The sequence below is a fragment of the Saccopteryx bilineata genome, chromosome 1 (assembly GCF_036850765.1).
Source record: "Saccopteryx bilineata isolate mSacBil1 chromosome 1, mSacBil1_pri_phased_curated, whole genome shotgun sequence".
NCBI classification, from domain to species: domain Eukaryota; kingdom Metazoa; phylum Chordata; class Mammalia; order Chiroptera; family Emballonuridae; genus Saccopteryx; species Saccopteryx bilineata.
In genome coordinates, this window is record NC_089490.1 from 400,563,999 (window position 1) to 400,591,286 (window position 27,288).

The window sequence follows — 27,288 nt, forward strand, 5'->3', positions numbered from 1 at the left end:
ATTCCTGGTCAGGTCACACAGGAGAAGTGCCCATCTGCTTCTCCACCCCTCCCTCTCTCCTTTCTCTCTGTCTCTCTCTTCCCCTTCCGCAGTCGAGGTTCCATTGGAGCAAAGTTGGCCTGGGTGCTGAGGATGGCTCCATGGCCTCTGCCTCAGGCGCTAGAATGGCTCCAGTGGCAACGGAACAATGCCCCAGATGGGCAGAGCATCGCCCTCAGGTGGGCATGCCAGGTGGATTCTGGTGGGGCACATGCGGGAGTCTGTCTGCCTCCTCCCTTCTAACATCAGGAAAAAAATATATAAATGCTTATGCGAACAAGTTAATGTTTTGAGCTACCCAAAAATCTAATGCAAAATAATTGTGGTATGCACAAGATAATTTTAGGAGCTAGAACAAGTTTTCATTCAGAGCCCCTATATAAGCAGTGGGACACAGGTGTCCTGTGGCCTGAAAAACACCATTTTCTTTAAACACTATGATCTTTTAGAGCTGTGTTGTTACCAGCCTTATTTGGAGATTATTTCAAAAGTCTGCATAACTGTGAGGTCAGGGTCAAATGTCAACAACCCTAGGAGGTAGGTACCATCAGCATCCCATCTGTAAGATGGGGAAACTGAGGCAGAGATGTTAAAATGAAGTGCCTAAGCTCACTAAGCAAGTGGCTAAAGCAGGCTGCCAATTCAGAGCTGTGAGAGTTCTAAGCTCAGGCTCAGGCAAAATTTTCAAAGTTCTCAGACATTTTTTTTTGCATATAGAGAATGGCTGGGCTGAGAGGACCACTCCTAAGCTCCTCTGCTGCCTCCCATTCTACAGGGGAAACTGAGGTCCAGAGAGGAGCACACAGCTGCCAATGTCATGCAGCTACAGAAAGAGAGCTAGGCTGTCCCACTTTCCATGGGCACTTCTGTGTTATCAGCTCCAGTTTTGTCCTCAGGGGATGAAGATTTCAGAGAGGTGGGATCCTAGGTTGCCTTCCTTGGGAGAAAGGGCAGGGGGGGGGGCTGTGGGTACACACAGGACTTAGAACTGAAAGGCCAGCTTGGCCCTGGGCCTCTAGTCCCAGAGCTGTATGACCCTGGATGGTGACTTTTCCCTCTGAGTCTCAGTCTCTGTGGGAATGATTAGGCCTCCTGCTAACTTTATGGGGCTGTGTGGGATCAAATGAGATCACAAATGTGAAAGTGCTTTGTAAGCTGTAAAGTGCAGCACATTCAGAAGGTGGTTACCAGCCTGGTGCTGCTGCCTTGTCCTTGTTCTACTCAATGCTTATCTTTCTTAAAAAGAAACCAACAGAAGTTTACAATGAACAAAGTGTGCGCGCGCGTACGTGTGTGTGTGTGTGTGTGTGTGTGTGAAAGCAAGAGAGAGAGAGAGAGAGAGAGAGAGAGAGATGGATTTTTTTTGAGGCAGTGTGACCTATAGAAAAGAGTATGCATGCTGGAATCAGACAACTCTGGGTTCTGAGTTTGAATTCTGCTACTCACCAGCTGAATGACCTTGATGAGGCACACAATTTCTCAACGCCTTTGTTTGCTCATCTGTAATATGGAGACAATGGTAATTACATCTCGGAGTTGCTGGAGAATAGAAATAACAATGCCATGTGTTTAGCACAGCATATAATAAGAACTTAGTAACAAAAATTAATACACGTGTTAAAAAGCCCCACGGTTGGGAGCCCTTGGGGCTCTGATCACACACTTAGGCACTCAATGCAGCACACACACATGAACACACACACTAACTTCTACCTGGACTCCTTGGCTGAGTCTAAGCTGATGGACCAGGGACCCAGGGAGCCAGGTAACAGCACATGCAAGGTCTGATTCAGGTCACCTCTGCTGCATTCGTCCGCCTACTCTAGAAACCCCACCCTGCCTGTTCCCCAAGCAGCCTGGGGCAGTGACTGAGCAGGGGCTCAAGTCTCTAGTGTGTGTGTGTGTGTGTGTGTGTGTGTGATTACATGACTCTAAAAGTCCCTTCCTGCTGTAACCGTTGGTGGAGCCACAAGAGGAGGTCCTTTCAGAGGCAGCACATTCCAAGCTCCTCAGTCACTAACTCCCGTCTAGTGGCTGCATAAACGTTCCGGGCCCCTGACCTCACCACTCCCCCCCAGGAGGCCAGGCGAGAGTCCCAGGGGGCCGCCCGTTGGGGGAGCTTGCTTGCCCGGAGGTCTGAAAGACCTGGCACTGTTTCTGGCAGCTCCGTGAGCTGGGCTCCGTCACTCCCCAGGAGAATCCCCATTTCTTGGGGCTGCAGTGAGAAGAGAGGAGGCAACAGAGGCAGAGGCGTGTGTGCTGCATCCCGCAGGCTCCATCAGTGTCCCCAAGGCCTCGGAGGTGATGCTTATGTGTTTCCGTTTCCATTCACTATTTTTTTTTTTTTTTGTATTTTTCTGAAGCTGGAAACGGGGAGAGACAGTCAGACAGACTCCCGCATGCGCTTGACCGGGATCCACCCGACACGCCCACCAGGGGCAGCGACCAGAGCCACTCTAGCGCCTGGGGCAGAGGCCAAGGAGCCATCCCCAGCGCCCGGGCCATCTTTGGTCCAATGGAGCCTCCGCTGCGGGAGGGGAAGAGAGAGACAGAGAGGAAGGAGGGGGGGGGTGGAGAAGCAAATGGGCGCTTCTCCTATGTGCCCTGGCCGGGAATCGAACCCCGATCCCCCGCACGCCAGGCCGACGCTATACCGCTGAGCCAACCAGCCAGGGCCTCCATTCACTTTTTAAATTAAAGTTTATTTATTTTTAAAATTGAAGTGAACACCACACAAATACAATGAACCATTTGTAGTGCAGTGTTCCATGTACTTGTCACCCTGCTTCTTCTTTTTCTTTTATTTTTAAGTATTTTTTATTTATTCATTTTAAGGGAAAGAGAGAGAGAGAGAGAGAGAGAGAGAGAGAGGAAGAAGAAGAAGGAGGAGGAGGAGGAGGAGGAAGCATCAACTCCCATATGTGCCTTGACCAGGCAAGCCCAGGGTTTTGAACCGACAACCTCAGCATTCCAGATCAATGCTTTATCCACTGCGCCACCACAGGCCAGGCCGTAATGAACCATTTGAAAGTGTACACGTCACTGGATTTTTGTGCATTCACAATGTTGTGTAACCAGCACTTCTTAAAAAAATAGTCTCGAAACTTTTCTTTATCATCCCAGAAAAAACACTCCATTAATTAATCACTCCCAGTGTCCCCTTCCTCCCACATGCCCACTCATCTACTTTTATCTCTATGGCTTTGTCTACTCTGGACATTTCATATAAATGGGATCCTATAAGATGTGACCTTTGCATCTGGTTTCGTTCACTTAGCACAGTGTTTTCCAGGTTCAGCTACATTGTTGCCAGTATTAGTAACTTTTTTATGGCTGAATAATATTCTATTGTATGTATATACCACTATTTATTTATTCATAAGTTGATGGACATTGGGTTGTTTCTGGTTTTTGGCTATTATGATTAACACTCCATGGACATTTGTACACAAGTTTTTGTGTGGACATATATTTTCATATATCTTTCATTATATGGAAACTCTCTGTTTAACCTAGTGAGGAAGTAGCATGCTGTTTTACAAATTGTTGCACCATTTTACATTCCTATCAGCATTCATGAGGGTTCTAATGTCTCCATATTCTTACCAACACTTATTACTTTCCATTTTTAAAATAAAAGACATCCTAGAGGGTATAAAGTGGTATCTTATTGTGTTTGATTTGCATTTCCTTAAATCAATCATGTTCCGTTTTTTTGTTTTTGCTTTTTAAGATTTTATTTACTGATTTTAGAGAGGAGAGAAAGGTGGAAGGGAAGAGCAGGAAGTATCAGCTCTAGTTGCTTCTCATGTGCGCCTTGATTGGGGAAGTCCAGGGTTTTGGATGGGCGACCTCAGCATTCCAGGTCAATGCCTTACCCACTGGGTCGCCACAAGTCGGCCCCAAACATTGTTTTTTTAGAGAGGCAAGGAGAGACAGAGAGACTGGAACATCTATTCCTATATGTGCCCTGACCAGGGATCCAGCAACCTCTGTGCTTTGGGATAACGTTCCAACCAACTGGGCAGGACTTAATTTTTTTTATTTATTGATTAACTTTTAGAGGACAGAGAGAGGAAGAGAGACAGGGGGAGGGGGAAGGGAAACATTCATTTGTTGTTCCACTTAGTTGTGCATTCACTGGTTGCTTCCTGTGTGTGCCCTACCTGGGCATTGAACCTGCAACCTTGTTTCAGGACAACGTTCTTAACCAACTAAGCTAACCAGCCAGGGCCCCGGTCATTTTCTTTAATGATCAATAAATATCTTTTAATGTGCTTGTTGGAGATATATATATATATATATAATTTATTTATTTATTTGTTTGTTTGTTTTTACAGGGACAGAGAGAGTCAGAGAGAGGGATAGATAGACAGAGACAGACAGACAGAAACGGAGAGAGATGAGAAGCATCAATCATCAGTTTTTTGTTTCGAGACCTTAGTTGTTCATTGATTGCTTTCTCATATGTGCCCTGACCACAGGCCTTCAGCAGAGTGAGTAACCCCTTACTCAAGCCAGGGATCTGGGTCCTCTGCATCCCAGTCCGACGCTCTATCCACTGCGCCACCGCCTGGTCAGGCCTTTGCCCTATTTTTTAAAAATTATTTTTATTTATTTATTCATTTTAGAGATGAGAGAGAGAGAAGAGGGGGAGGAGCAGGAAGCATCAACTCCCATATGTGCCTTGACCAGGCAAGCTCAGGGTTTTGAACCAGCGACCTCAGTGTTCCAGGTCGATGCTTGATCCACTGTGCCACCACCAGTCAGGCCCCTATTTTTAACTGAATTGTTTGCTTTTGTTGTTGTTATTGAATTTTATGGGTTTTTAAAATGTATTCTGACTACCAAATTCTTATCAGATCTATGAAAATTTACCCCTATGTTTTTGTCTAATAGTTGCATAATTTGGGTTCTTTTATTTAGATTGTTTACTAAATTAAAGTTCAACATACATACAGTAAAAGGCACTCATCCAACATGTTCAGCTTAAATGACTTTTTACATATATGTAAACCCATGTATCTATCTCCCTTATCAAGATATAGGACATTTCCAGCAGCTTGGAAGCTCCTTGTGCCCCCCCTCCCCAGCACCCATAGGTAACCACTAGTCTAACTTCTATCACCATAGATTAGTTCTTTTTTTTAAAGTGGGAAGTGGGAGGCAGAGAGACAGACTCCACATGCCCCCCTACACACACCTGGATCCACTGGGCAAGCCCCCTTACCAGGTGATACTCCATCCATTTCCACCTGCTGCTCTGTTGTTCAGCAACAGAGGTATTTTAGCATATGAGGAGAGGCTATGGAGCCATCCTCAGCACCTGTGGCCAACTTGCTCGAACCATTCAAGCCTTGGCTGCAAGAGAGGAAGAGAGATAGAGAGAAAGGGGAGAGGGAGGGGTGGAAAAGCAGATGGTCGCTTCTCTTGTGTGCTCTGACTGGGAATCAAACCCGGAACTTCTACATGCTGGGCCAGCCAACGCTCTACTGCTGAGCCAACCAGCAGGGCCCATCATAAATTAGTTTTTCCTGTTATTGAATTTCATAGAAATGGAACCATAGCCTGACCTGTGGTTGCACAGTGGGTAGAGCATCAACCTGGAATGTTGAGGTCACTGGTTCAAAACCTGGGCTTGCCCAGTCAATGCACATATGAGAAGCAACTACTAAGAGTTGATGCTTCCCATTCCTCTCCCCCCTTTCTCTCTTCCTCTCTACAAAATCAATAAATAAAATCTTATTTAAAAAATGGAACCATACTGGCCCTGGCCGGTTGGCTCAGTGGTAGAGCGTCGGCCTGGCGTGCAGGAGTCCCGGGTTTGATTCCCGGCCAGGGCACACAGGAGAAGCGCCCATCTGCTTCTCCACCCCTCCCCCTCTCCTTCCTCTCTGTCTCACTCTTCCCCTCCCGCAGCCAAGGCTCCATTGGAGCAAAGTTGGCCCGGGCACTGAGGATGGCTCCATGGCCTCTGCCTCAGGTGCTAGAATGGCTCTGGTTGCAACAGAGCAACGCCCCAGATGGGCAGAGCATCGCCCCCTGGTGGGCATGCTGGGTGGATCCTGGTTGGGCGCATGTGGGAGTCTGTCTGACTGCCTCCCCGCTTCCAACTTCAGGAAAAAAAAAAATGGAACCATACTAAGTTACTCTCTTGGGTTTGGCTTCTTTTATTCAGTCTGTGTGAGGGACTCACCCACACTGTTGGGTGATGCTGAAGCTTTGTCTTCCCTATTGCTGTGGAGTATTCCAATGCATGAATATTCTACAGTCGCTTCTTCCATTCCCCTGATGATGACATTGAGGGCTCTTCCAGTTTGGGGCTGTTATGAATAAAGCCGCTGTGAGCACTCTTGATATGTTTGTCCTTAGGTAGCCAACTGCACTCATTTCTTTTGGATCTGTGCCCAGGGGTGAACTTGTTGGGTCACAGGGTACACATTTGGCTTTGATTCTCTCCCACGGTTCTCCAAAGTGGCTGTCGCATTTCACATCCCACCAGCACTGGGTCAGACCTCTCCCAGTAGCCCTATATCTGGAGATGACATTTCAATTCACTTCAGCAAACACCCTCCCCCTGAGCTCTGGCCCCACGCTGTCTCTTCTGGATGCCCTCCACAGCCTCCAGCCCCTCCATCCTTCCCACCACCCACCCAGCAGCCCGAGGGATACTTAAAATCCTGACAATGTTCACGGAGAATCATTAAAATTCTGACCATTTCACCCTCAGACTTGGACCCTTCCAAGCTGTGGCACTGTCTGTACGGCTACCCAGGAGGGCTGGAAGCCTGGGAAGGGGTAGGCAGTGCTGGACACACCCTATTTTCTTTTAGGTTGCACATTGATTGGGGGGCTTAGAGGGTCACAAATAACACTAGCGTTTTACACTTATGGAGCTCTTATGAACCAGACACAGTTCAAAGTAATTTATTTATCCTCCTCTTCACAACAACCCTATAGAGATAGATAATAATGGTATATTTGTTTTACAGATTAGGGAATGGAAGCACAAAGAAATTAAGCAACTTTGCTAAAAGCCTCCCAGCCAGGATTTGAGCCTACATAGTCAGTCTCCAGAGCCCAAGCTCCTCACTACCTTCTTAATGTGTCTCTCAAAAGAGGCCAGAACCCTTACAATGGCATTCCAGGGTCTTCCAGCCCCGGGCCACCTGCTCAGGGCCCTCCTTCCTCGTCAGCGCCTAGTTACCCTCTGTGGCCAGCCCCCTGCCAGACTGGGGGTCCCACCTTCCAACCGGTGAGAGTGCCCAGTGTCCTCCCCCATCCCCTCACCTGGCCAACCCTCTCTCCCTGGCAGGTTTCACTTCCCCCACCACTTCCTCAGCAGGCCTTCCATGAGCTCTCAGCAATCCAGTTCCAGAGCATTACACAGGATCTTACTTAAAAAAAAAAAAAGCCTGACCTGTGGTGGCGCAGTGGATAAAGCGTCGACCTGGAAATGCTGAGGTCGCCAGTTCAAGGCCCTGGGCCTACCTGGTCAGGCACATATGGGAGTGGATGCTTCCTGCTCCTCCCCCCTTCTCTCTCTTTCTCTCCCTCTCCTCTCTAAAATGAATAAATAAAAATTAAAATAATAATAATAAAATTAAAAAAAAAAAAGCTTGACCAGGCGGTGGCGCAGTGGATAGGGCGTTGGACTGGGATGCGAAGGACCCAGGTTTGAGACCCCGAGGTCACCAGCTTGAGCAGGGGCTCATCTGGTTTGAGGAAAGCTCACTAGCTTGAGCCCAAGGTCGCTGGCTTGAGAAAGGGGTCACTTGGTCTGCTGTAGTCACCCCCCTACCCCGGTCAAGGCACATATGAGAAAGCAATTAACGAACAACTAAGGTGCCGCATTGAAGAATTGATGCTTCTCATCTCTCTCCCTTCCTGTCTGTTCCTCTCTCTGACTCTGTCTGTCACAAAATAAATAAATTAATTAAATTAAAAAAAAAAGACCTGCTTAGAGGGCCTGGCCAGGTAGCTTAGTTGCTTAGAGCTAATTAATCACCCTAATAACTAATACACCAAGGTGTGGGTTCGATCCCCAATCAGGGCACATACCAGAATCAACCAATGAGTGCATAAATAGGTAGAACAACAAATTTATGTTTCTCTCTTTCCCTTCCTCTCTCTCTAAAAATTAATAAATGCTTTTTTAAAAAAACCTCCTTAGAATAATTTTTAAAGATTTTGCATTTTGGGGCGATCACATATATAGTGTGGAGGAGAAGAAATTATTTTAAAACATGATTTTTATTTTTTACTTTGCCTTATATTTTTAAATTTGTCATTGCAGTTCTTTTTCAACTATAATCCATTTCTATACTTCAGGATCCAGAAGCTACAAAAAGGTACACAGTGAAAAGCCTCCCTCTTTGTTGTAACCAGTGTCCTATGTATCTTTTTACCCAGAAAGTAGCCTCCTCTACATCCTGTTTTGCTCCTTGCTTCTTTGTTTTCTTATACCTTGGAAATCCTTCTACTGAGTACATATAGATCTACCCCATTAAAAACAAACAAACAAACAAAGCAAACTACCTGACCAGGTGGTGGCTCAGTGGATAGAGTGTTGGACTGGGATGCAGAAGATCCAGGTTTGAAACCCCGAGGTCTCAGGCTTGGGCACAGGCTCATCTGGTTTGAGCAAGGTCACTAGCTTGAGCTTAAGGTCGCTGGCTTGAGCAAGGGGTCACTCGGTCTGCTGTAGCCCCCCGGTCAAGGCACATATGAGAAAGAAATCAATGAACAACTAAAGTGCTGCAATGAAGAATTGATGCTTCTCCATCTCTCTCTCTTCCTGTCTGTCCCTATCTATCCCTCTCTCTGCCTCTCCCTCTGTCTCTGTCACAAAAAACAAACAAACAGCCTGACCTGTGGTGGCACTGTGGATAAAGCATTGACCTGAAATACTGGGTCGCTGGTTTGAAACCCAGAGCTTGTCCAGTCAAAGCATGTATGGGAGTTGATTCTTCCTGTTCCCCCCTCCCGCCCTTCTCTCTCTCCTCCCCAATTGGCTCTCTAAAATGTATAAATAAAAACAAGCAAATAGCCTGACCAGGCGGTGGCACAGTGGATAGAGCGTCGGACTGGGATGCAGAAGACCCAGGTTCGAGACCCCAAGGTCGCCAGCTTGAGTGTGGGTTCATCTGGTTTGAGCAAAAGCTCACCAGCTTGGACCCAAGGTTGCTGGCTCCAGCAAGGGGTTACTTGGTCTGCTGAAGGCCCACAGTCAAGGCACATATGAGAAAGCAATCAATGAACAACTAAGGTGTTGGAATGAAAAACTAATGATTGATGCTTCTCATCTCTCCATTCCTGTCTGTCTGTCCCTGTCTATCCCTCTCTCTGACTCTCTCTCTGTCTCTGTAAAAAAATAAAATAAAAAAACAAAAAATCAAGCAAACAACAAAAAATATCCAATTACTTTGTTGAGCTATATTTTCTTTTATTCTATTTTTATTTTTATTTTTTACAGAGACTGAAAGAGAGTCAGAGAGAGGGATAGACAGGGACAGACAGACAGGAATGGAGAGATGAGAAGCATCAGTCATTAGTTTTTCGTTGTGACACTTTAGTTGTTCATTGATTGCTTTCTCATATGTGCCTTGACCGTGGGCCTTCAGCAGACCGAGTAACCCCTTGCTGGAGCCAGCGACCTTGGGTCCAAGCTGGTGAATTTTTGCTCAAACCAAATGAGCCCACGCTCAAGCTGGCGACCTCGTGGTCTCGAACCTGGGTCTTCCACATCCCAGTCTGATGCTCTATCCACTGCGCCACCGCCTGGTCAGGTAAGCTATATTTTATATTCAATAAAACTCACACTTTTTAAATGTACTGTCCATGGTTGGATCTGTGGTGGCGCAGTGGATAAAGCGTCAACCTGGAATGCTGAGGTCACCGGTTCAAAACTCTGGGCTTGTGGGCTTGTCAGTTCAATGCACATATGACAAGCAATCAATGAACAACTAAAGTGAAACAACTATGAATTGCTCCTCTCGCACCACACCCCTCTTTCCTCTCTCTGTAAAATCAATAAATAACATCTTATAAACAAACAAACAAACAAATAAATGTGCTGGCTACATGTGGGACTATTATGTTATATACACCATAGAAGCACGTTGCAATCAAGATACAGTATACTGCCTGACCTGTGGTGGCGCAGTGGATAAGACCTCAACATGGAACTCTGAGGTTGCCGGTTTGAATCCCTGGGGTTACCCAGTCAAAGTACATACAAGAAACAACTACAAGTTGATGATTCCTGATCTCCCCCATCTCCTTTCTCTAAAATCAATCAATAAAGAAAAGATACAGAACACTTCCATCCCCCAGGAAGTTCTCTCAAGCCTCTTTGCAGTGGGGGTGGAGGAGCAGCTCCCTGGCAGAAGAGTATTTGAGGTTGGGGAAACATTCCTGGGGTTGGAGTCAGTGGGCACAAAGGCTGAGGTAGGGGCGAGGGCCTGGGTGTCCCTGTGGTCCAGGGGCGTATGGTAGAATGTGTGCTGGGAGGCTGAGCTGTAGGATGGGCTGCCTGAGGCCCAGGCCAGGGCCCTTGAGTGCCAGGCCGAGGTACCTGAGTTGTGCTGGGCGACAAGAGGACCCCTGGGTGGTTTACACAGGTCACCTGTGCTCAGTTTAATGAGGCTGGAGTCTGGAGAGGAGTGGGGGGGGTGCCTGTGGGAAGGTCTGGGCCTGGCCATGCAGGCCTGGGGGTCAGGGGGAGCCTTTGGGTTGGGCCTATCACCCTGCCCATTCCGTAGATGCCAGCTGAGCACTCACATGTGTCCCTCTGTTGTCCTTGGAGCCACCTGCCACCTTGCTGTGATGGCTGCCCTGTTCCTATGGGGCAGCTGAGCACTCTGAGACCCCAGAGAGGGAAGGGAGCTGCAGTACTCCCCCCTGGAGTGTCCTCGCCTCAGCAGCCACCTCTCCAGCCCAGGGCAGCTGGGGGAATGTCAAAGATACAGCCCCAGCCCTGGCCCACCTCTACTTTGTTAGTTGATCTCAAGTCAGTCCCTTTTCCTCTGGGAGCCTCAGTTTCTGCTTCTGGAAGATCAGCGGTTTATATACTGTGATTCTTAAACCCAGAGGTTTCAGTGGCGATCCACCAACAGTAGGGCTGGTGCGGTCTTGGGTCCCTCACCCCTGCTCCAACCAGCACAGCTCCGGGAGGCAGTGAAGGACAACATGGAGGCTGGAGTTTGATGGCCTTGCTTTGAGTCCCAGCTCTGCTTCTTCCTGGCTGTGTGACCTGGGTCATTCAACTTCTCTGCGTCTCAGTTTCCTCATTTATAAAGAGGCTATGACCATGACTGTGCCTGCTTTGCAGTATCATTGTGGAAGTGGACGAGATAAGGTATGGATGGCACTCAGCATGGGATTGGTACAGTAGAAAGGTAATATTAGTGAGAATTTTTTTTTGTTGCTGCTATGTTTTGTGCCATTACCTCTGAATGGAGGGCATCAAGGGCACGTCTGTCTGTGCCCAGATGGCTCTGCCCGCTCAGCCTGGCCCACAGGTTTCTTGGAGCAACTCCTATTCCCTACAGACCTGGGCCTAGGGCAGTTGGGGCTTGTCACCTAGTTCTTGAGCTCTCCCTAACATCCCAGGCCTGAGGCTCTCCCCCACCCCTGGGCCCAGGGTGCCAGCTCCTGTTCTGGGCCAGGAGGAAGATGAAGTACTCATCCTGGGATGAAAGGCTGACGGGCCTGGGCCGGGCCAGTAAACCATCCCACCCTCACTGGGAGGAACTCCGGGCACCCGTGTAAACTGAGTCATGGGGGGCGAGAAGGTGAGTCATGCAGCCTGTGAGTGGGAGCCAGCTAGGGCAGAATTTGCCTGCGTGGGCTCCTTGGCCATGCCTAATGGAGCCTCAGCTCTCCTCCAACACCCAGCAGGCCCCTGCTGGGCCAGCCTGGCTGAGAATCAGGGGCCTAGAGGCTGAATTCTCAGTGTGCACGCTTACGCCTGAGTGTGCGTGCCTGATTGTGTGTGGCTTCGGGGTGGGGGGTGGCAGACAGGAAAGGGAGGCTCTGACTAGGGGAGGAAAGGATTGGGGTTTGGAAAGGAGTCAAAGCCCTAGAGAGGAAAATTTTGGCGGGAATGCTTCACTGCCCTCTCCTGGCCTCTGTGGGTTCAGCTGATCCTTCCCCCTCCCCGCCCCCCCGGGAGCCAGCTTTCTCCCTTCAGCCTGGGAGGAGCCAGGGCCAGAGGGTGACAAGTCTGTCCTCTAGGGGTCCCAGGGCCCAGAGCTGCTCAGGGCCCAGGGACAGAGCTCCCTGTCACAGGGGTGTGTACAAGCGCTCTTGGGAGCTGTGCAGGCTGCTGCGGCATTTCTAGCCTTGACCATGGCCAAGTTCCTTAAGCTCTTTCTGCTGCCACAGGTTCCTTTTCAGTAATAGGGGCTGTGAAGACCAAAATGAGGACACATTGCTTAGAGCAGTGCCTGGTGTAGAGGAGGTCTGTGTTTTTATTTGCTCTTACTATCTTAGCCTGTTTTCTCGGTTAAAAAAATAGGTGAGGGGACTCTGGTGGAGTAGCTCAGTTGGTCCTCATGTGCCAAAGCTGAGGGTTCAATCCCAGGCCAGGGCACACGCAAGAGTCAACCAATGAATGCATAAATAAGTGGAACAACAAATCAATATTCCCCCCTCTCTCTCAAAAAATATCAATTAAAAACATTTAAAAACCAAAGGGTGAGGTGCCTGACTAGTGGTGGTACAGTAGACAGAGTGTCAATCTGGGATGCTGAAGACCCAGGTTCAAAACCCCAAGGTCACTGGATTGAGTGTGGACTCATCACCTTGAGCACAGGTTCACCAGCTTAAGTGCGAGGTCTCCAGCTTGAGCGTGGGATGATAGACATGACCATAGGGTCGCTGGCTTGAGGCCCAAAGGTCGCTGGCTTGAGCAAGGGGTCACTGGCTCGGCTGGAGTCCCTGGGTCAAAGCATGTATGAGAAGCAATCAATGAGTAACTAGTGATGCAACTACAAGTTGATGCTTCTCATCTCCCTCCTACCTGCCTGCATGTCTGCCTGTCTCTATCCCTCTCTCTCTCTCTCACTAGAAAAAAAAAAAAGGAGTGAGGTGTCTCTTGTCCAGCCACTGCTCTGGTTTCAGTCTCTGGTGTTATCTGCAGGGGAGCTGCCCACTGTGCCCTGCCACCCTTCCTGACTCTGTCCCTTTGTTAAGCCTGGGACGTTTCCTTGCCCTGCTGGGAGGCCAGTCATCAAGAAAAGATGGGTTAGACTGACCTGCGGTGGTGCGGTGGATAAAGCGTTGACCTGGAACACTGAAGTTGGTTTGAATGCCCAGGCTTGCCTGATCAAGGGACATACAAGGAGCAGCTACTACAAGTTGATGCTTCCCACTCCTCCCTTCCTCTTTTCTCTCTCTCTCCTCTCTCTAAAATCAATAAATAAAACCTTAAAAAAAAAAAAAAAAAGATGGGCTTGATGGATTTCTGGGCCAGGTGCCCTCAGGTTACTCCTGTGTCTGGGGGATGGATGCACGTCAGAGAAGTGGGGAGTTTCCCTCCTTGGATGAATCAGCTGTGTGACCCAAGCCTCTGTGCCCGCCAGGGCCCCTCCCAGCAGCCAGGAGTGGGGCACAATTGCTCTGCTGGGAAAATCCCCAAAACCTTGCCAAAGCTCTAGCTGAAGCTTTCTCCTGACTCAGCTATTCTTTGTTCTCCCCGATTCAGCGCCCAGCCCCAGCGGGGATCAGGACCCTCCCCATTCCCTGGCCAGCTCCCCCCCAGCCTCCTCCCTGGGACTTGGGGGTTCGCAGAGTGCCAGTGAGAGGTGGTGTGTGGGGGTGTCTCCTCTCTCTGGCCTCAGGCATCCTTCCTGTGGTTTTATAAAGGGGACCAGAGTACAGGGGCTTGTCCAAGTTTACTCAGCCTAGACCACCCTGGACTGGACCACTTCCCTACTACCATGTGGAATGTGCTGTCAGCTTGGGGGGGTGGGTCTTGGGGAGCCTTTGGCCTGGCAGGGGAGCCATCTCCATGGCAGGCCTACAAGAGCCTTCCTGTGCAGGTAGGCTTCATCACTGTAATCTCTGTGCTTGTTTTGCCACCAGGAAAATGGGAATCTCAGCCTTGGCTTAGACTCTCTCCCACATGGTTCTGGGGACCCAATCTGTGTGCTTTACAGATCAGATCCTAAGTCTTGTTTGTCTTTGCAGCCCCAAACCCAACAGCATTTTCTTATACTGAGGGCTCAACAACTCATCAGGTACTCTGGAATTGGATTACCTGGATTCAAATCTTGCCTCTGCCAGTTATGGCTCTGAAAACTTGAACCAATTATTGAACCTCTCTGGGCCTCAGTTTTCTATTCTGCATAATGGGAAGAGAGCCATGCTTAGATGATATAATGCATGTAAACACTTAGCAGTGCCTAGTTCATGTTATGAATAGAATGAGGAAACAGGCTCAGAGACAGGAGTAACTTTCATTCAATCACTCATTTATTCAATAATATTGATTTGGTGCTTGTGCTAGGCCAAGGTCCTATGCTAGACACTGAGGCTACCCTGAGGGATAAAGCGCAGTAACTGTTCTTTTTTTTCTTTAAGTGAGAGAAGGGGAGATAGAGAGACAGACCCCGCATGCGCCCTGACAAGGATTCACCCAACTACCCCCATCTGGGATGGATGCTCAAATCAACAGAGCTATTCTCAGCACCTAGGGCTGATGCTCGAATCAACTGAGCCACTGGAGGGGAAGAGAGAGAGAGAGAGAGGGCAGGGAAGAGAAGCAGATGGTCGCTTCTTATGTGTGCCCTGACCAGGGATTGAACCTGAGACATTCGCACACACACTGGGCCAATGCTCTGTCCACCAAGCAAACCGGCCAGGGCCTTGCAGCCACTGTTCTTGAGGGGCCCCAGACACAGATGAGAGCCACAGGTGGGTGGGTATTATGGGAGCCTGGGTGCACACAGATGGGGAGGAAAAAATTCTGAGAAAATGAGCTAGTGTGTGGTAGGTTTAAGTAGACTCAGCCAGGAAAACAGACGAAGGTCAGGTATACCAGCAGAGGTACAGCGTAAACCAGGGGTCCCCAAACTTTTTACACAGGGGGCCAGTTCACTGTCCCTCAGACTGTTGGAGGGCCGGACTATAAAAAAAACTATGAACAAATCCCTATGCACACTGCACATATTTTATTTTAAAGTAAAAAAACAAAACAGGAACAAATACAATATTTAAAATAAAGAACAAGTTTAAATCAACAAACTGACCAGTATTCCAATGGGAACTATGCTCCTCTCACTGACCACCAATGAAAGAGGTGCCCCTTCCAGAAGTGCAGCGGGAACCGGATAAATGGCCTCAGGGGGCCGCATGCGGCCCGTGGGCCATAGTTTGGGGACCCCTGGCGTAAACAGAAGCCCAAGAGTGAGAAAAGCCAGAATGCATGCAGGAAAACCACAGGCAGCTTGATTCTGGAACAAGGGTAAAGCAGGGGTTCAGGGGTTAGAGGATGAGGCAGGAGGGTCTGGCAGGGGCTGGATTCAAGCTGTGCACTCATCTGTTCATTTAATAATTAACGCAGAGGTTGCTCTAGCTAGGCACTGTGCTATGCTCTGGGGACAGGGCTGGGATTTAGACATTGTTTTTGCCTTCACTTATCCCATATTCTGGGCATGTGGCTTATGGGCCAATAGGAGATAGATATCAATCAAGTGATTACATAAGTAAACCTTCTCATCCTTGCTGCAGGACAGGTGTTCAAGCACAAGGAACAGCCTGGGGCTCAGGGCTGTGTGCCAGGGGGTGAAGGAAGTGCCAGCTGGCGCCAGTGGGGTGAGCATGGGCAAAAAGGGGTGCCTAGGGGAAGCTGGGACAGTCGGTGGCAGGGCTAGGTCATGGTTGGCTCAGGGGAGTGGACTCTAAATTACAAGCTGGGGAGCCACAGGGCTTTGAGGAGAGGAACACTGGTAGCTCTGTGCAGGAGAGCTGGCAGTAGGGGGACACAGGGGAAGTGGGAGGGGAACCGGGCAGAGGAGGCCAGTTTCAATGGTTTGGGAGAGTGAGAAATGGGCTAAAAGCAGGGCCATGAGGATGGAGAAGGGATGAATGTGCAAAATGCTTAGTTATGGAGAGAACCAGGTGGTGCTGACACCACTTGGGGATCTTTGTGGGACCCATGAGGGCCTGGCCAGCAGCCCCACAAGCCTTGGCGCACTTTGGTCAAGTGCAGAACACTGGCAGTATGAGAAAGGCAGGGCACCAGGCTCCAATTCAGAGAGCACCCAGCAATGGGGACTTCCCAGGGCCGGGCTGAGGGGGGACTCAGACCTGGGGAAGCTGGGGGGGGGGGAGGAAACTGCTGGGAGAGGCAGCTGGGGAGGGGGCCAAGCCAGCATTTCATGACTCATCCACTTCCACCCAGTCAGCCCGGTGGCATCTCCGCTCCCCTGCTCCAAATTCCGATTTGGTGAGGCTGCTGAAGGCTGAGTCAGCTCCGGCACGGCACGAGAGCAGTGTCCCAAGGGGTTTCCTGCCAGACACCCTGGCTTCCAACCACGGCCAAGGCCAGGCACTGGGCTGAGGGTGCAAAGCCAGACTCTGAAGCTACAAGTCTCAGCCGAGTGCGGTGGCCCAGAGGGATGTGAATGACTGTGCCTGGTGGGTTGTAAAGGGATCACACTCCACCTGAGGAGACAGGGACTGAGGTGCAAGTCCTAGCTCCGCCTGGCTCACCACATGGCCCTGAGGGAACAGCCTTCCTGTCCTGGCTTCAATTTCCTTGACCACAGAATGGTGCCAAAATCTCCTTCTCAACAGGTTGTGACAATTAAACAATGCATCTGGAAGTGGTCTGCAAATGGTCCAGTAGCTCCCATGAGTCAGGGTGGGGGAGAGGTGAGGAGAAACAAGAGGGCTTCCTGGCCACTTACGACTGTGCAGGTTGCTAGCTGCACAAGGACCTCCAGCCCATCATGTTCATCAGACCATGCGCTCTCCCCCAGGAACGTCAGGACCAAGAGGGTGTTCTCTAGTAGGCATAAGTACACCGTGGGCTGGTAGGAGCCTCTTGGACTTGGGTGGGCCAAGCCCCTGGATTTAGGGGAAATCACCGAGAAACTGATTCTGATTCTTGGGATGGAAGGGAAGCAGGGCTGGCTTTGCAGAGGCTCTCAGAGAGGTTCCTAGCCTTGGCAACGAGGTGCATCTTATTACTGGGGAGAGTGAGGAGGGTCTAGTTAGGGCTGAGGGGCAGTCTTTCCTGGCCTCCCTCAAAGCAGGTGACAACCAACACAGTGTTTTTAAGAAAACACTCAAGACACAGACCCAAGCTGGGTTTTATTGAAATGCCAACAGCAGGCATGTGACAAGTAGTGAAGGAAGGGAGGAAGGTGGTGCAGGTAGTGAGGTGACAGGGAGGGGCAGACCCCATGTCCATAGCCTGGCATCCCCTTTCTTTGCCAGGGACTAAATAGATACAATCACTGCTCCCTCCAAAATAAAGGCATGCTCACACCGGTAGGGCCTCGCCACCCTGGACTGCAGAAGCTCCAAGAGAGGGACTGGAAGCACTAAGTTTCGTCTCTTGTGAAGGAGAAAGAGAAAAGGGAGGGATGCAGGAGGGGAAGGTACACCAAGGATGAAGGTGGCTAAGGAAGGTTCTCCTCCTGGATGTCTGCACCCAGACTGAGGTCCTGGATGGCAGAGGGGAGCAGCAGCAAAGAGAAAGGCTGAGGGGCCGGCCCTCACAGAGTCAGAGCCTCCAGCTGATGGGGACTTGAGTCAGCCCTAATAGAGGGCAGAAGTTCAAGGGGATCGAAGATGCAGGCAGTTCCGGAGTGACCTAGTTCTCAGAGCTGGGGACTTGGCCTCCTTGGGACAGGAAGGAGGAAGAGGAGAGAATCCACCCCGAGCAGGGGGTGCAGAGGGTGGTCTTCTACACATGGCCCTACTAGGTCAGTTCCACATTGTTGGCGCGGTCTAGCACACGGGAGCCACGAGCACTGCCCCCCAGCTGGAAACGGCTCTCATAGAGAGTGGGGCAGAGGTGCCAACGGTTGGCTCGGTAGATGCCCAAATAGGTGTAGACGTCAGGCTTGTAGGTGAGCAGACACTTAATACCTGCTGCACGGATGGCTGCATCTGCCTCCAGCACACCCAAGCGGTCCGTGAAGTCATCCGTGTAAACACAGATGACCTGGCGCCCACCCTCCTTGGCCCGTGGGCTCACTTTGGCTACCTGAAGCCGGCCCTCGACCACAGCCCGAGCAATGCCAGCCCAGGCATGGTCCAGCTTGAAGCCAGGTGTCAGGTGCATCAGCCACTTGCCCGAGAGCACATGGTGGGTGATGGCCAGCTGGCGTAGGGTACTCGGTGTGATGGACCGCCCACTGGTCTGCAGAGCCTCCCAGGCTGCCTGCAGGCCCTGCACGTCTCCGGAGTTGGGGATGTAGCCCTGCCCATATGCTGCAATCCAGCCCACAGGCTCAGAGTTGGGCGAGCTGGGGTCCCCATAGCGGGTAACTTGGGATGGTGGGTACTTGGCCAACCAGGCATCCAGCTCAGAGGCAGGTGTAGTGCGGGCATCAAACACCAACCAGGGGTCCATGTCAGCTGCCATGGCCTCGGCGGCAAGGTGCTCAGCAGTGTAGCCATCCTCACGGCCGCCTGGAGAGTCCTCCTCCTCCAGCTCCTCACCTGGCTCTATCCTGCTATGAGGGAACCGAATTAGGGTTCATAACCAGGCACCACACTAAACTCTGTGGCCTTGGGTAAGGCTTAATTAACGTCCCTGTGCCTCAGTTGCCTCATCTTCACCATGGATAACATTTGTTCCTGGCTTACAGTGCTGTTGACAGTTAATTGCCCGAGGTGGAAGAAGCACTCCCTGAGTGTTGCTGCTAATGTTATTACCACCCCTCTTACAGACAGAAAGATGAAGCTCACAGAGAAGGGACTTACCCAAGGTCACACCAGTAAGACAGGGCCGAAATGTGAATTTAAGTGTGGGAGCAACCGGCCCAGCTACATCTCCTGGCCCCGCCAATGACTGGCAGATATCCCGAAAGCTGGCATTTAATGCAGGAAGGCGCAGGAGCCCTCGTTCGTGCAGCACCGAGGCAGGCCCTCCAGGGCCAGGCCTCCTGGGCGGGCGTTACCCGGCACACTTAAAAATGAGCACACTGAGGCCTAGAGAAGGCAATGACGGGTCCAAGGCCAACGAAATGGGGCGATGCCCGGACTCGGACTCCGGCTAGTTAGAGCCTACCAGAGGGTCAGTTTCCGGCCTCGCCGTACTCCCCGCCATTAGCTCCCACAGCCAGAGCTTGACCCCCGCCCGGCCCTGCTATCTCCCGCCGCCCCACCATCACCTTCGGCCTTCGCTGCGCTCGGCACCGGTCCAGCCCCGGGCCCGGTTCCGTTCCTGCCGGGACTCCGCGCCATCGCCGCGCCCCGCCCCCGCCACGGCTGCAGCCGCCGCCGCCATCTTAGCGCCCCGCCGCCTCAACAACAACTTTATAGACAAGCTGCCGCGCCGGGGGCGGGGCCGGCCAGGGAAGAGGCGGGGCCTGTGGGGGCGGTGCTGACCTCGGGGGTGTGTTCAGAGCGAATCGTGTGGGGCGGGCTTGCTGGGGGCGGGGCTAACGTTCGCTCCTCTGGCCTGAGAGACCCGCGGGAGTAGTGGTGCTGCCCGGACTGAAGCGTACCGCCCGGAAGGCTCCGAGGGAGGGCACTCGGGCCCTGTGGCGTCCCTACCGGCGGCGCTAGGACCCGGTGGGGAGCGGCGGTGGGCGGAGCGGGCGGCGACAGGACCCGGGGGAACCTCGGCGGGCGGGCGGCGAGCAGGCCCGGGGGCCGGGAGGCTGCGGGCGGCGGCTCTGGGCCCGGCGCGGCGAGAGAACCGGAGATGCCGAGCAAGAAGAAGAAGTACAACGCGCGGTTCCCGCCGGTGAGCACGTGGTCGGGTCCGTGAAGAGAGAGCCCGTCTCCCCCGAGGCTCGGGCCCAGGCCCCGCCGGGGGGCGGGCGCATCGCGGTGTTCGGGGGGCCCAGACGCCCCGCCCCCTTCCGTGCCTTCCCCACGTCGGTGCCCCCCGCCCCCTTTCTTTCGGGATACCCCTCGCTTTCCCCGGCATCGTTTTCTGGGACTGAGGCGACGGGATCCGAGATCTCTGCTCCTCCCCAGGCGCGGATCAAGAAGATCATGCAGACGGACGAAGAGATTGGAAAGGTGGCGGCGGCCGTGCCTGTCATCATCTGTATCCTGTCGGGTGCTGGCCGCGTTGAGGGACATGGGGGAGGGAGGCAGCCGGGGTTGCCTTGTGTGGGCTGGGGCCCCACTCCTGTGTTCTCCTTGACGCCCTTGAGCCCGGGCGCTAGAACTCTTCCTGGAGTCGCTTTTGAAGAAGGCCTGCCAGGTGACCCAGTCCCGAAACGCCAAGACCATGACCACATCCCACCTGTGAGTGGCCGTGGAGATAGATGGAAGGGCCCCGTGGGGCTCTGCCCTAGGAGTGGACACATTTAAGAGAGGCTGTGGCCTATGTGCGCGGTTGGCAAACAGGTCCTGGTGCCGGGAGACTGCAGGTGGGAAACCATTAAGGCCTTAGAGGCTGGTAGGTGTGAACTTGGAGAAAAGGGGTCCAGTGTTATAATAAAGGGACAAGTTCGGATGGTGGAGATGGGGTGGAGGTTTTCAGACTCCATTCTTCTGACATGTAGAGCTTCTTGCCGCCCCCTTCTGAGAGCCCAGATATCCCGGCTCCTGCCAGATGCCAGCCCCTCCCCTCCTCTTTCAGGAAGCAGTGCATTGAGCTGGAGCAGCAGTTTGACTTCTTAAAGGACCTGGTGGCATCCGTGCCTGACATGCAGGGGGATGGGGAAGACAACCACATGGATGGGGACAAGAGTGCCCGCAGGTGGGGAGCCAAGGCCACTGGGGTTCGAGGTGGCTGGGGGGTGGGGAAGGAGCAGGGAGATGGACTGTACCTTCTCTAAGGGGCCGGAAGCCAGGCAGCAGCAGCCGGAAGAACGGTGGGATGGGAAGCAAAGGCAAGGACAAGAAGCTGTCGGGAACAGACTCAGAACAGGAGGTGAGTGAGGCCCCCCAGTCCTTGGTCCTGCCCCTCCAAGCTGGCTAGAGGCCTGACCATCCTCATCTGTGATCTTTTTATATCGCGGCTTCTTTGTTTATAAACGGGGGCTGTGGAGGTCAACCTCCTGTCCCTGCCACTCCCAGGGGTCTAGGCTCTCCAGTGATGGCCCCATGTCTTTCTTGTCATCTCTGACTCCTGCCTTGCTCCCAGGATGAGTCTGAGGACACTGACAGTGACGGGGAAGAGGAGATGCCACAGGCTCCACCTCAGGCCAGCCACCCTGCTGCCCACTTTCAGAGGTGAGCGGCTCAGTGGCCCGGGGGGTGGGGGAGCAGCATACTTGTTCTCCAGGCTTCTCTGCCACTTGCTTCTGTTGATTGTAGCGGATCTGGGGAGTGGGAAGGGAGGAACTGAGGAGGGCTTAAAGACAGGAGACTGTGCTCTCAGAAGGCCCCTTCTTCCCCTGGGGAGGGCAGTGAGTGGGGCCTGGGCGGGGCTGTGGCACCTGCTCCAGATCCTTCCCTTTTCTGGGCTTGGCCCACCTTTGATAGGGAGGGCGGTGGGCCTGGAACTGCCTGCGTTGGGAGCGGGGTGGGGCTCAGTGGGTGCTGGAGAGTGACCTGATCTTCCTCTCCTGCTTTCTGCCCTGCAGCCCCCCAACACCTTTCATGCCCTTCACCTCGACTCTGCCTATGCCCCCAGCACCCCCTGGCCCCTCAGCACCTGATGCAGAGGACGAAGAGGATTATGACTCCTAGCGCCCTCTGCCCCCCAGGCCACACCCCCTTTTAGTTTGTTTTAGTTGTTTTGGGGGGAGGAGAGAGGATAGAGTTGTTCTTAAATTTATTAAAAAAATAATAATAAAAGGGAAGGTCAGTTGTCTGTTCCAGCCTCTGTCCAGGGCTTTGTGGCCACGTTCCCACCCATCCACCTGACTTCCCCCTACTAAGTGGTGGGCCACAGTGGTTGAATGAAGAGGGGCTGGAGGCCATGGATTTGCCAGGGCAGGACCAGGGGTGCTGATGGAAGGAACGTGGGCCTGATGGAAGGAGTGGTATAGAGCCTGAGCCAGCAGATGCCAGCCATGCTGGGGGACAGCCTATATCATGCTGTGTGACCCTGGGTAGGTTCCTACCCTTCTCTGAGCAGCCTCTTGTCTCTCTGATGGATATTGCAGAGGGATAGTTGAGACAAATAATAGGAACTGTAGAGCTATACCTGGTGCTGTGAAGGGTGCAGAAGGGGTGGTGGGAGCAAGGGTAGATGAGATTGTGGAGGACCTCAAAGGCCAGCTTGTGAACAGTGTAGTGACACTGTCCCTCGGTCTGTCCACATCCAAATTGAGCAGACCCCACAAGGCAGATGTGCTTTCAGGGGGTGGTGGCCCGGTGAGGCCAGGCAGGAGGCCTGGGGAGCAGTGGGCAGATGACGTCCATGTTGACAATGACGCAAGCACTGATGGCTGACTGGACACGCGCTGAAAGGGAGTGAACCCTCTAGGACTCAGGTTTCTTGCTGCAGCACCTTGGGTCTTTTCTGGCTGGGGACCCAGGAGGAAGAGCAGGATTAATCTGAGCATCACAAGTTTGGCTGTGACGAATTTGGGGTGTCTATGAGGAGAGGTGTGGAGTGGGCGTTTGGACATAGGGGCCCAGAGAGTAGGTGGCCTCACTTCGGAGAGGGGGCGGTCCACCAGAGGAGACTGAGGAACAGCCAGACCCAGAACCCACAGGAATGACTGGCAGTGCTTACCCGGGGGTGTCTGAGGGAAGGGAAAGGCCACTGTTGAACGTCAGGACACCTTGCAGGCCTCAGGGAAGCCTTCGCCAAAGCTGCCTCCAAGCTGCTTCTGGGGCTTGGTGGTTGGTGGCCAGGTGGGAGCGCTGGTGGGAGACAGTGAGGTGAGCTGAAGCGACACTGCTCGGGACTGGAATCAGGAGAGCAGTTGCTCAGGGGAGATGGAAGTTTTTGTTTCTGATTTATTTTTTAGATTTTTTTTGTTTTGTTTGTATTTTTCTGAAGCTGGAAACGGGGAGAGACAGTCAGACAGACTCCCGCATGTGCCCGACCGGGATCCACCCGGCACGCCCACCAGGGGGCGACGCTCTGCCCACCAGGGGCGATGCTCTGCCCCTAGCGCCTGGGGCAGAGGCCAAGGAGCCATCCCCAGCGCCCAGGCCATCTTTGCTCCAATGGAGTCTCGCTGCGGGAGGGGAAGAGAGAGACAGAGGAAGGAGAGGGGGAGGGGTGGAGAAGCAGATGGGCGCCTCTCCTGTGTGCCCTGGCCGGGAATCGAACCAGGGACTTTCACACGCCAGGCTGATGCTCTACCACTGAACCAACCGGCCAGGGCCTCTTTTTTAGATTTTTATGTATTGATTTTAGAGGGGCGGGGGGAGGAGCGGGAAGTATCAACTCATAGTAGTTGTTTCCTGTATATGCTTTGACCGGGCAGGCCCAGAGATTTGAACTGGTTGCCTCAGCGTTCCTCCAGGTCGAGGCTTTATCTACTGTGTCACCACAGCTCAGACTGTTTCTGTTTTGTTTTGTTTTTTGTTTTTATTTTTTTTAGAGAGAGAGAGAGATAGACAGACAGGAAGGGAGAGATGAGAAGCATCAACTCATAGTTTGTGGCACCTTAGTTGTTCATTGATTGCTTTTTCATATGTGCCTTGACCAGGGCACTCCAGCTGAGCCAGTGACCTCTTGTTCAAGCCAGCAATCTTGAGCTCAAGCCAGCGACCTTGTGCTTCAAACCAGCGACCCCTGGGGTCATGTCTATGCTCCCCTGCTCAAGCTGTAAGAGCCTATGCTCAAGCTGGTGACTTCGGGGTTTTGAACCTGGGTCCTCAGCGTCCCTGGCCCATGGTCTATCCACCGCACCACCGCCTGGTCAGGCTGTTTGTTTTGTAATATGGCAGAAATGCAAGCTTGTAGTGAGGGAGGTATGAAGGGACAGAAGGGGGAGAATTAGTTGCCTGAGGTGACCCCAGCCTGACTAGGTAGAGTGTGCTGAGTGGGTTTAGATGGGAGGATTGCAGTGTTGCATTTTTATCTGAGCTGTCTGACTTCTGTGGAATAGGAGGCTGCTGGTTGGTGAGGATGGGCCCAGACAGCTGGAGCATGGGGCACGTGGGTCCTGTCTGCCTCTCATCTGCTCGCCCTCTGGGTATAGTGCACCTGCTTTCATTTGGAAAACCATCTCTCTGCAGCGTGTGGAGCAGACCCCACTCCCTGGGATTGAGGGACGGGAACATCACCCTAGCCTGGCAGTTACAGCACCACACATGTTCTGGCCACAGTGACTGGTACAGGCAGGTCGTGACCACTGGGATTTTAACTTCTTTTTTTTGGTATTTTTCTGAAGCTGGAAACGGCGAGGCAGTCAGACAGACTCCCACATGCGCCCAACCGGGATCCACCCGGCATGCCCACCAGGGGCGATGCTCTGCCCATCTGGGGTGTTGCTCTGTTGCAACCAGAGCCATTCTAGCACCTGAGGCAGAGGCCATGGAGCCATCCTCAGAGCCCGGGCCAACTCTGCTCCAATGGAGCCTTGGCTGCGGGAGGTGAAGAGAGAGACAGGAGAGGGGGAGGGGTGGAGAAGCAGATGGGCGCCTCTCTTGTGTGCCCTGGCCGGGAATCGAACCCTGGACTCCTGCACACCAGGCCGACGCTCTACCACTGAGCCAACTGGCCAGGGCCACCATTGGGATTTTAGATGGGACCATTGATAAAGGGTTTTGACACAATTGCTGGCTTCCTTGTGGCTTGAGGGACACAGGAAACCCTTTTAAGAGTCCAGGTGAGGGTGACAGTGGCCATACTGGGGTAGCCAGCACCACTGAGTGCAGCTGGAAGCTCCTTCCAAGCCTGAGGGGTGACCTGACTGGAAGCAAGGCCAGCACAATAGCTCTAGGAGGCTCCCAGTCAGTGTCTGATGGCATCTGAGCCCCTGCCTGAAGCCTGTATACCTTGGGCTTCTTAGTCACATGAACCAATAAACAATTTTCCCCCTGAAAGGCAGCTGGGTTTCTGTCACTGGGAACTGACGGAGCTCTAGCTGATAGGGACCACAAGTGGGAGGTGGTTCCTATCAGCCCAGGAGTGGGAGTGGGTTTTTCCAGTCCCAGGGGAGGTGAGCACATGGGCCCGCACAGCTGAGAGCCCGTGGTGAGGCCATGAGGAGTTGTGGGGGAGACCCTGTGAATCTGCTGCTGGGTTCTGTCTAAAAGGTCAGATTCTGAATTGAGAGGGCTTGAATGACAGGGCTGAGTGACAGCTGTGGAAAGTGATTAGGCCAGGGCTCAGGGGGCACCCTGGTGCAGGCACAAATCTCAAGGAGGTGTAAAGGCAGGGGTGAGGTTGCCCGGAGCCCCCGCTCCTGGCCCACTGGTTCACCCTTGGCAGAGTGCTTATGAGCAGAACCTCCAGAACCAGCCCTCCATTCAACTCCTGGCGTCTTCACTTAAAATAAGTTCAGTTTTCTCATCTGTAAAATGGGGCTAGTTATTACCTATGTTAGTTATACTATACCGGGAAGACTAGTTATACCTATTAGATAGGGCCAAGAGCTGATGTAACAAACTCAAGATATATGGGCTCAAATACAATGAAAGGTTTTTGTGCTCATACAAGGTTCATAATGGGATTTGTCTGATCACTGGGCAGTGCTTCTTCTTTTTTTTTTTTTTTAATTGTCATTTTTGCTTTTATTTATTTATTTATATCAGAGGCTGGAAAATGGGGGAAAAGACGGACAGATAGTCAGAAACATCTATCTATTTCGGTGTGTGCCTTGACCCAGGAGCAAACCTCTCGGCAGTGCTTCTTCAAGAGGAACTTAAGGGCTAGGCTTTTTCTATCTTGTGGCCTCATTATCCTCCACTCATAACTTCCAAAGTCACTGTGGAAAGGGAAAGCTCAGAGCCCACGGAGGTTTTTCTGGGCCTCTGTTCCCCTCGTGTTGGAACTGCCACAAGATTCTGCCCTGGGGAGGCTAGGAAAGGTGGTTTAGCCAACCTAGGTGACCAACCAGCCAGTTTCTGCTGCAGGACCTCACAGGCCATTGGAAGGGGCGTGGTTTAGCCTTGGCCACATGTTAGGAGTGCAGCCTCCTGAATCAGAGGATGGTGACCCAGGATGGACCTGGCCTCTGGGTGCCTCCTGGGAGTGAAAAAAGATGGCTCTGCCCTGTGGGCACCTGGGCACTAGGTAGGGGCAGCTTGTGAGCACTCCACCTTACAGAGCTCCACCTGGAAACCAGATGAACTTATTTATTTTCTATCCATTGAAGAGCCTTGAGCCTCAGCTGCGCCCTAGGATGTAAGTGTGTGAAATGAGGCAGCTTCTGAGGCCAGTGTGGGAGTTGGGGACCTTGACCTTCATGTGAAGTATATTGGCTCCCCGTCCTGCAAAGTGGAGAGCCTCCCTCCACAGCCCATCTAAGGATTCATGCAGCAAGCATTTATTGAGAACCCAGCATCATTACTCAGCAGGGAAATGACTTGCCACTATCACCCTCCAGAACCTCGAAACGAAGTGTGACATCACCAAGTGCTGGAGAGGAGGTGGCAACTCCCGAACTCACTCTGTTGGTGGGAATGTCATTTGCTGCAGCCACCTTAGAAAACGATTTCTCATAGAGTCTATTGACATATGCTTCACCACAAGACACATACAAGGTGCATCTGAAACCTAATATATATGTATAATTTTATTAACCAGTATCATCCTGATAAATTCAGTTAAAAATATGTTGATTGCCCTCAAATGGAATCAAGCCAAATGCCTATCAACAGGAACATGGGTAAGTCGGTGGTAGAATGCTGTATAAGAGAACAGCAGTAAAGAAGAATGAACCAGTCTTGCTCACAACACCGTGGGTGAACCCTGCACATGTTACATGGAGCAAAAGAAACCAAACAAGTACAAACTGTGATGTCATTTGTTTACATGAAGTTCTGGGGAGGTGAAACTAATTCACAGTGATGGAAGTCAGTATAAAGATTACTTCAGGGGGCGGAGGTTGCCTGGGATGGGACACAAGAGCCTTCTGGAATGTTCTATAGCAGTGTTTTAAAACTGCCAGTCTATGGATGTCGGCCAGAAATTTCATGCCAGTCCACGAAAGAGTTAACTGATATATGAATTTTTTTTTGATATATGAG

The 27,288-nt window shown here is 52.0% G+C and overlaps 3 protein-coding genes across 4 annotated transcripts in view; 2 read left to right on the top strand and 1 right to left on the bottom strand.

The window, feature by feature from the left end:
• Positions 1-17,342: 17,342 nt before the first annotated feature.
• Positions 17,343-19,581, bottom strand: C1H11orf68 (chromosome 1 C11orf68 homolog). 2 transcript variants are annotated; one of them, XM_066252092.1, is made up of 2 exons: positions 19,395-19,581; positions 17,343-18,734 (listed from the first exon to the last, which is right to left on the bottom strand). In XM_066252092.1, exons 1-2 carry the CDS (start codon positions 19,508-19,510, stop codon positions 17,975-17,977), a joined length of 876 nt encoding a protein of 291 aa, XP_066108189.1. In that variant the 5' UTR covers positions 19,511-19,581; the 3' UTR covers positions 17,343-17,974. The 2 variants fall into 2 exon arrangements, with proteins under 2 accessions (XP_066108189.1, XP_066108190.1); XM_066252093.1 differs by having other exon boundaries at positions 17,343-18,731; positions 19,395-19,576.
• A 112-nt stretch (positions 19,582-19,693) lies between these two features.
• DRAP1 (DR1 associated protein 1) lies at positions 19,694-22,000 on the top strand. The gene is made up of 7 exons (XM_066252094.1): positions 19,694-19,972; positions 20,209-20,281; positions 20,391-20,484; positions 20,822-20,941; positions 21,022-21,115; positions 21,329-21,417; positions 21,771-22,000. The coding sequence occupies exons 1-7, from the start codon at positions 19,931-19,933 to the stop codon at positions 21,874-21,876; spliced, it is 618 nt and encodes a 205-aa protein (XP_066108191.1). The 5' UTR covers positions 19,694-19,930; the 3' UTR covers positions 21,877-22,000.
• A 135-nt stretch (positions 22,001-22,135) lies between these two features.
• The window catches only part of TSGA10IP (testis specific 10 interacting protein), a 28,676-nt gene continuing 23,523 nt past the window's right edge, over positions 22,136-27,288 (top strand). The window contains exon 1 of the mRNA XM_066252091.1: positions 22,136-22,241. The gene's annotated coding sequence lies outside the window, so the exon portion shown is untranslated. The remainder of the gene's footprint in view (positions 22,242-27,288) is intronic.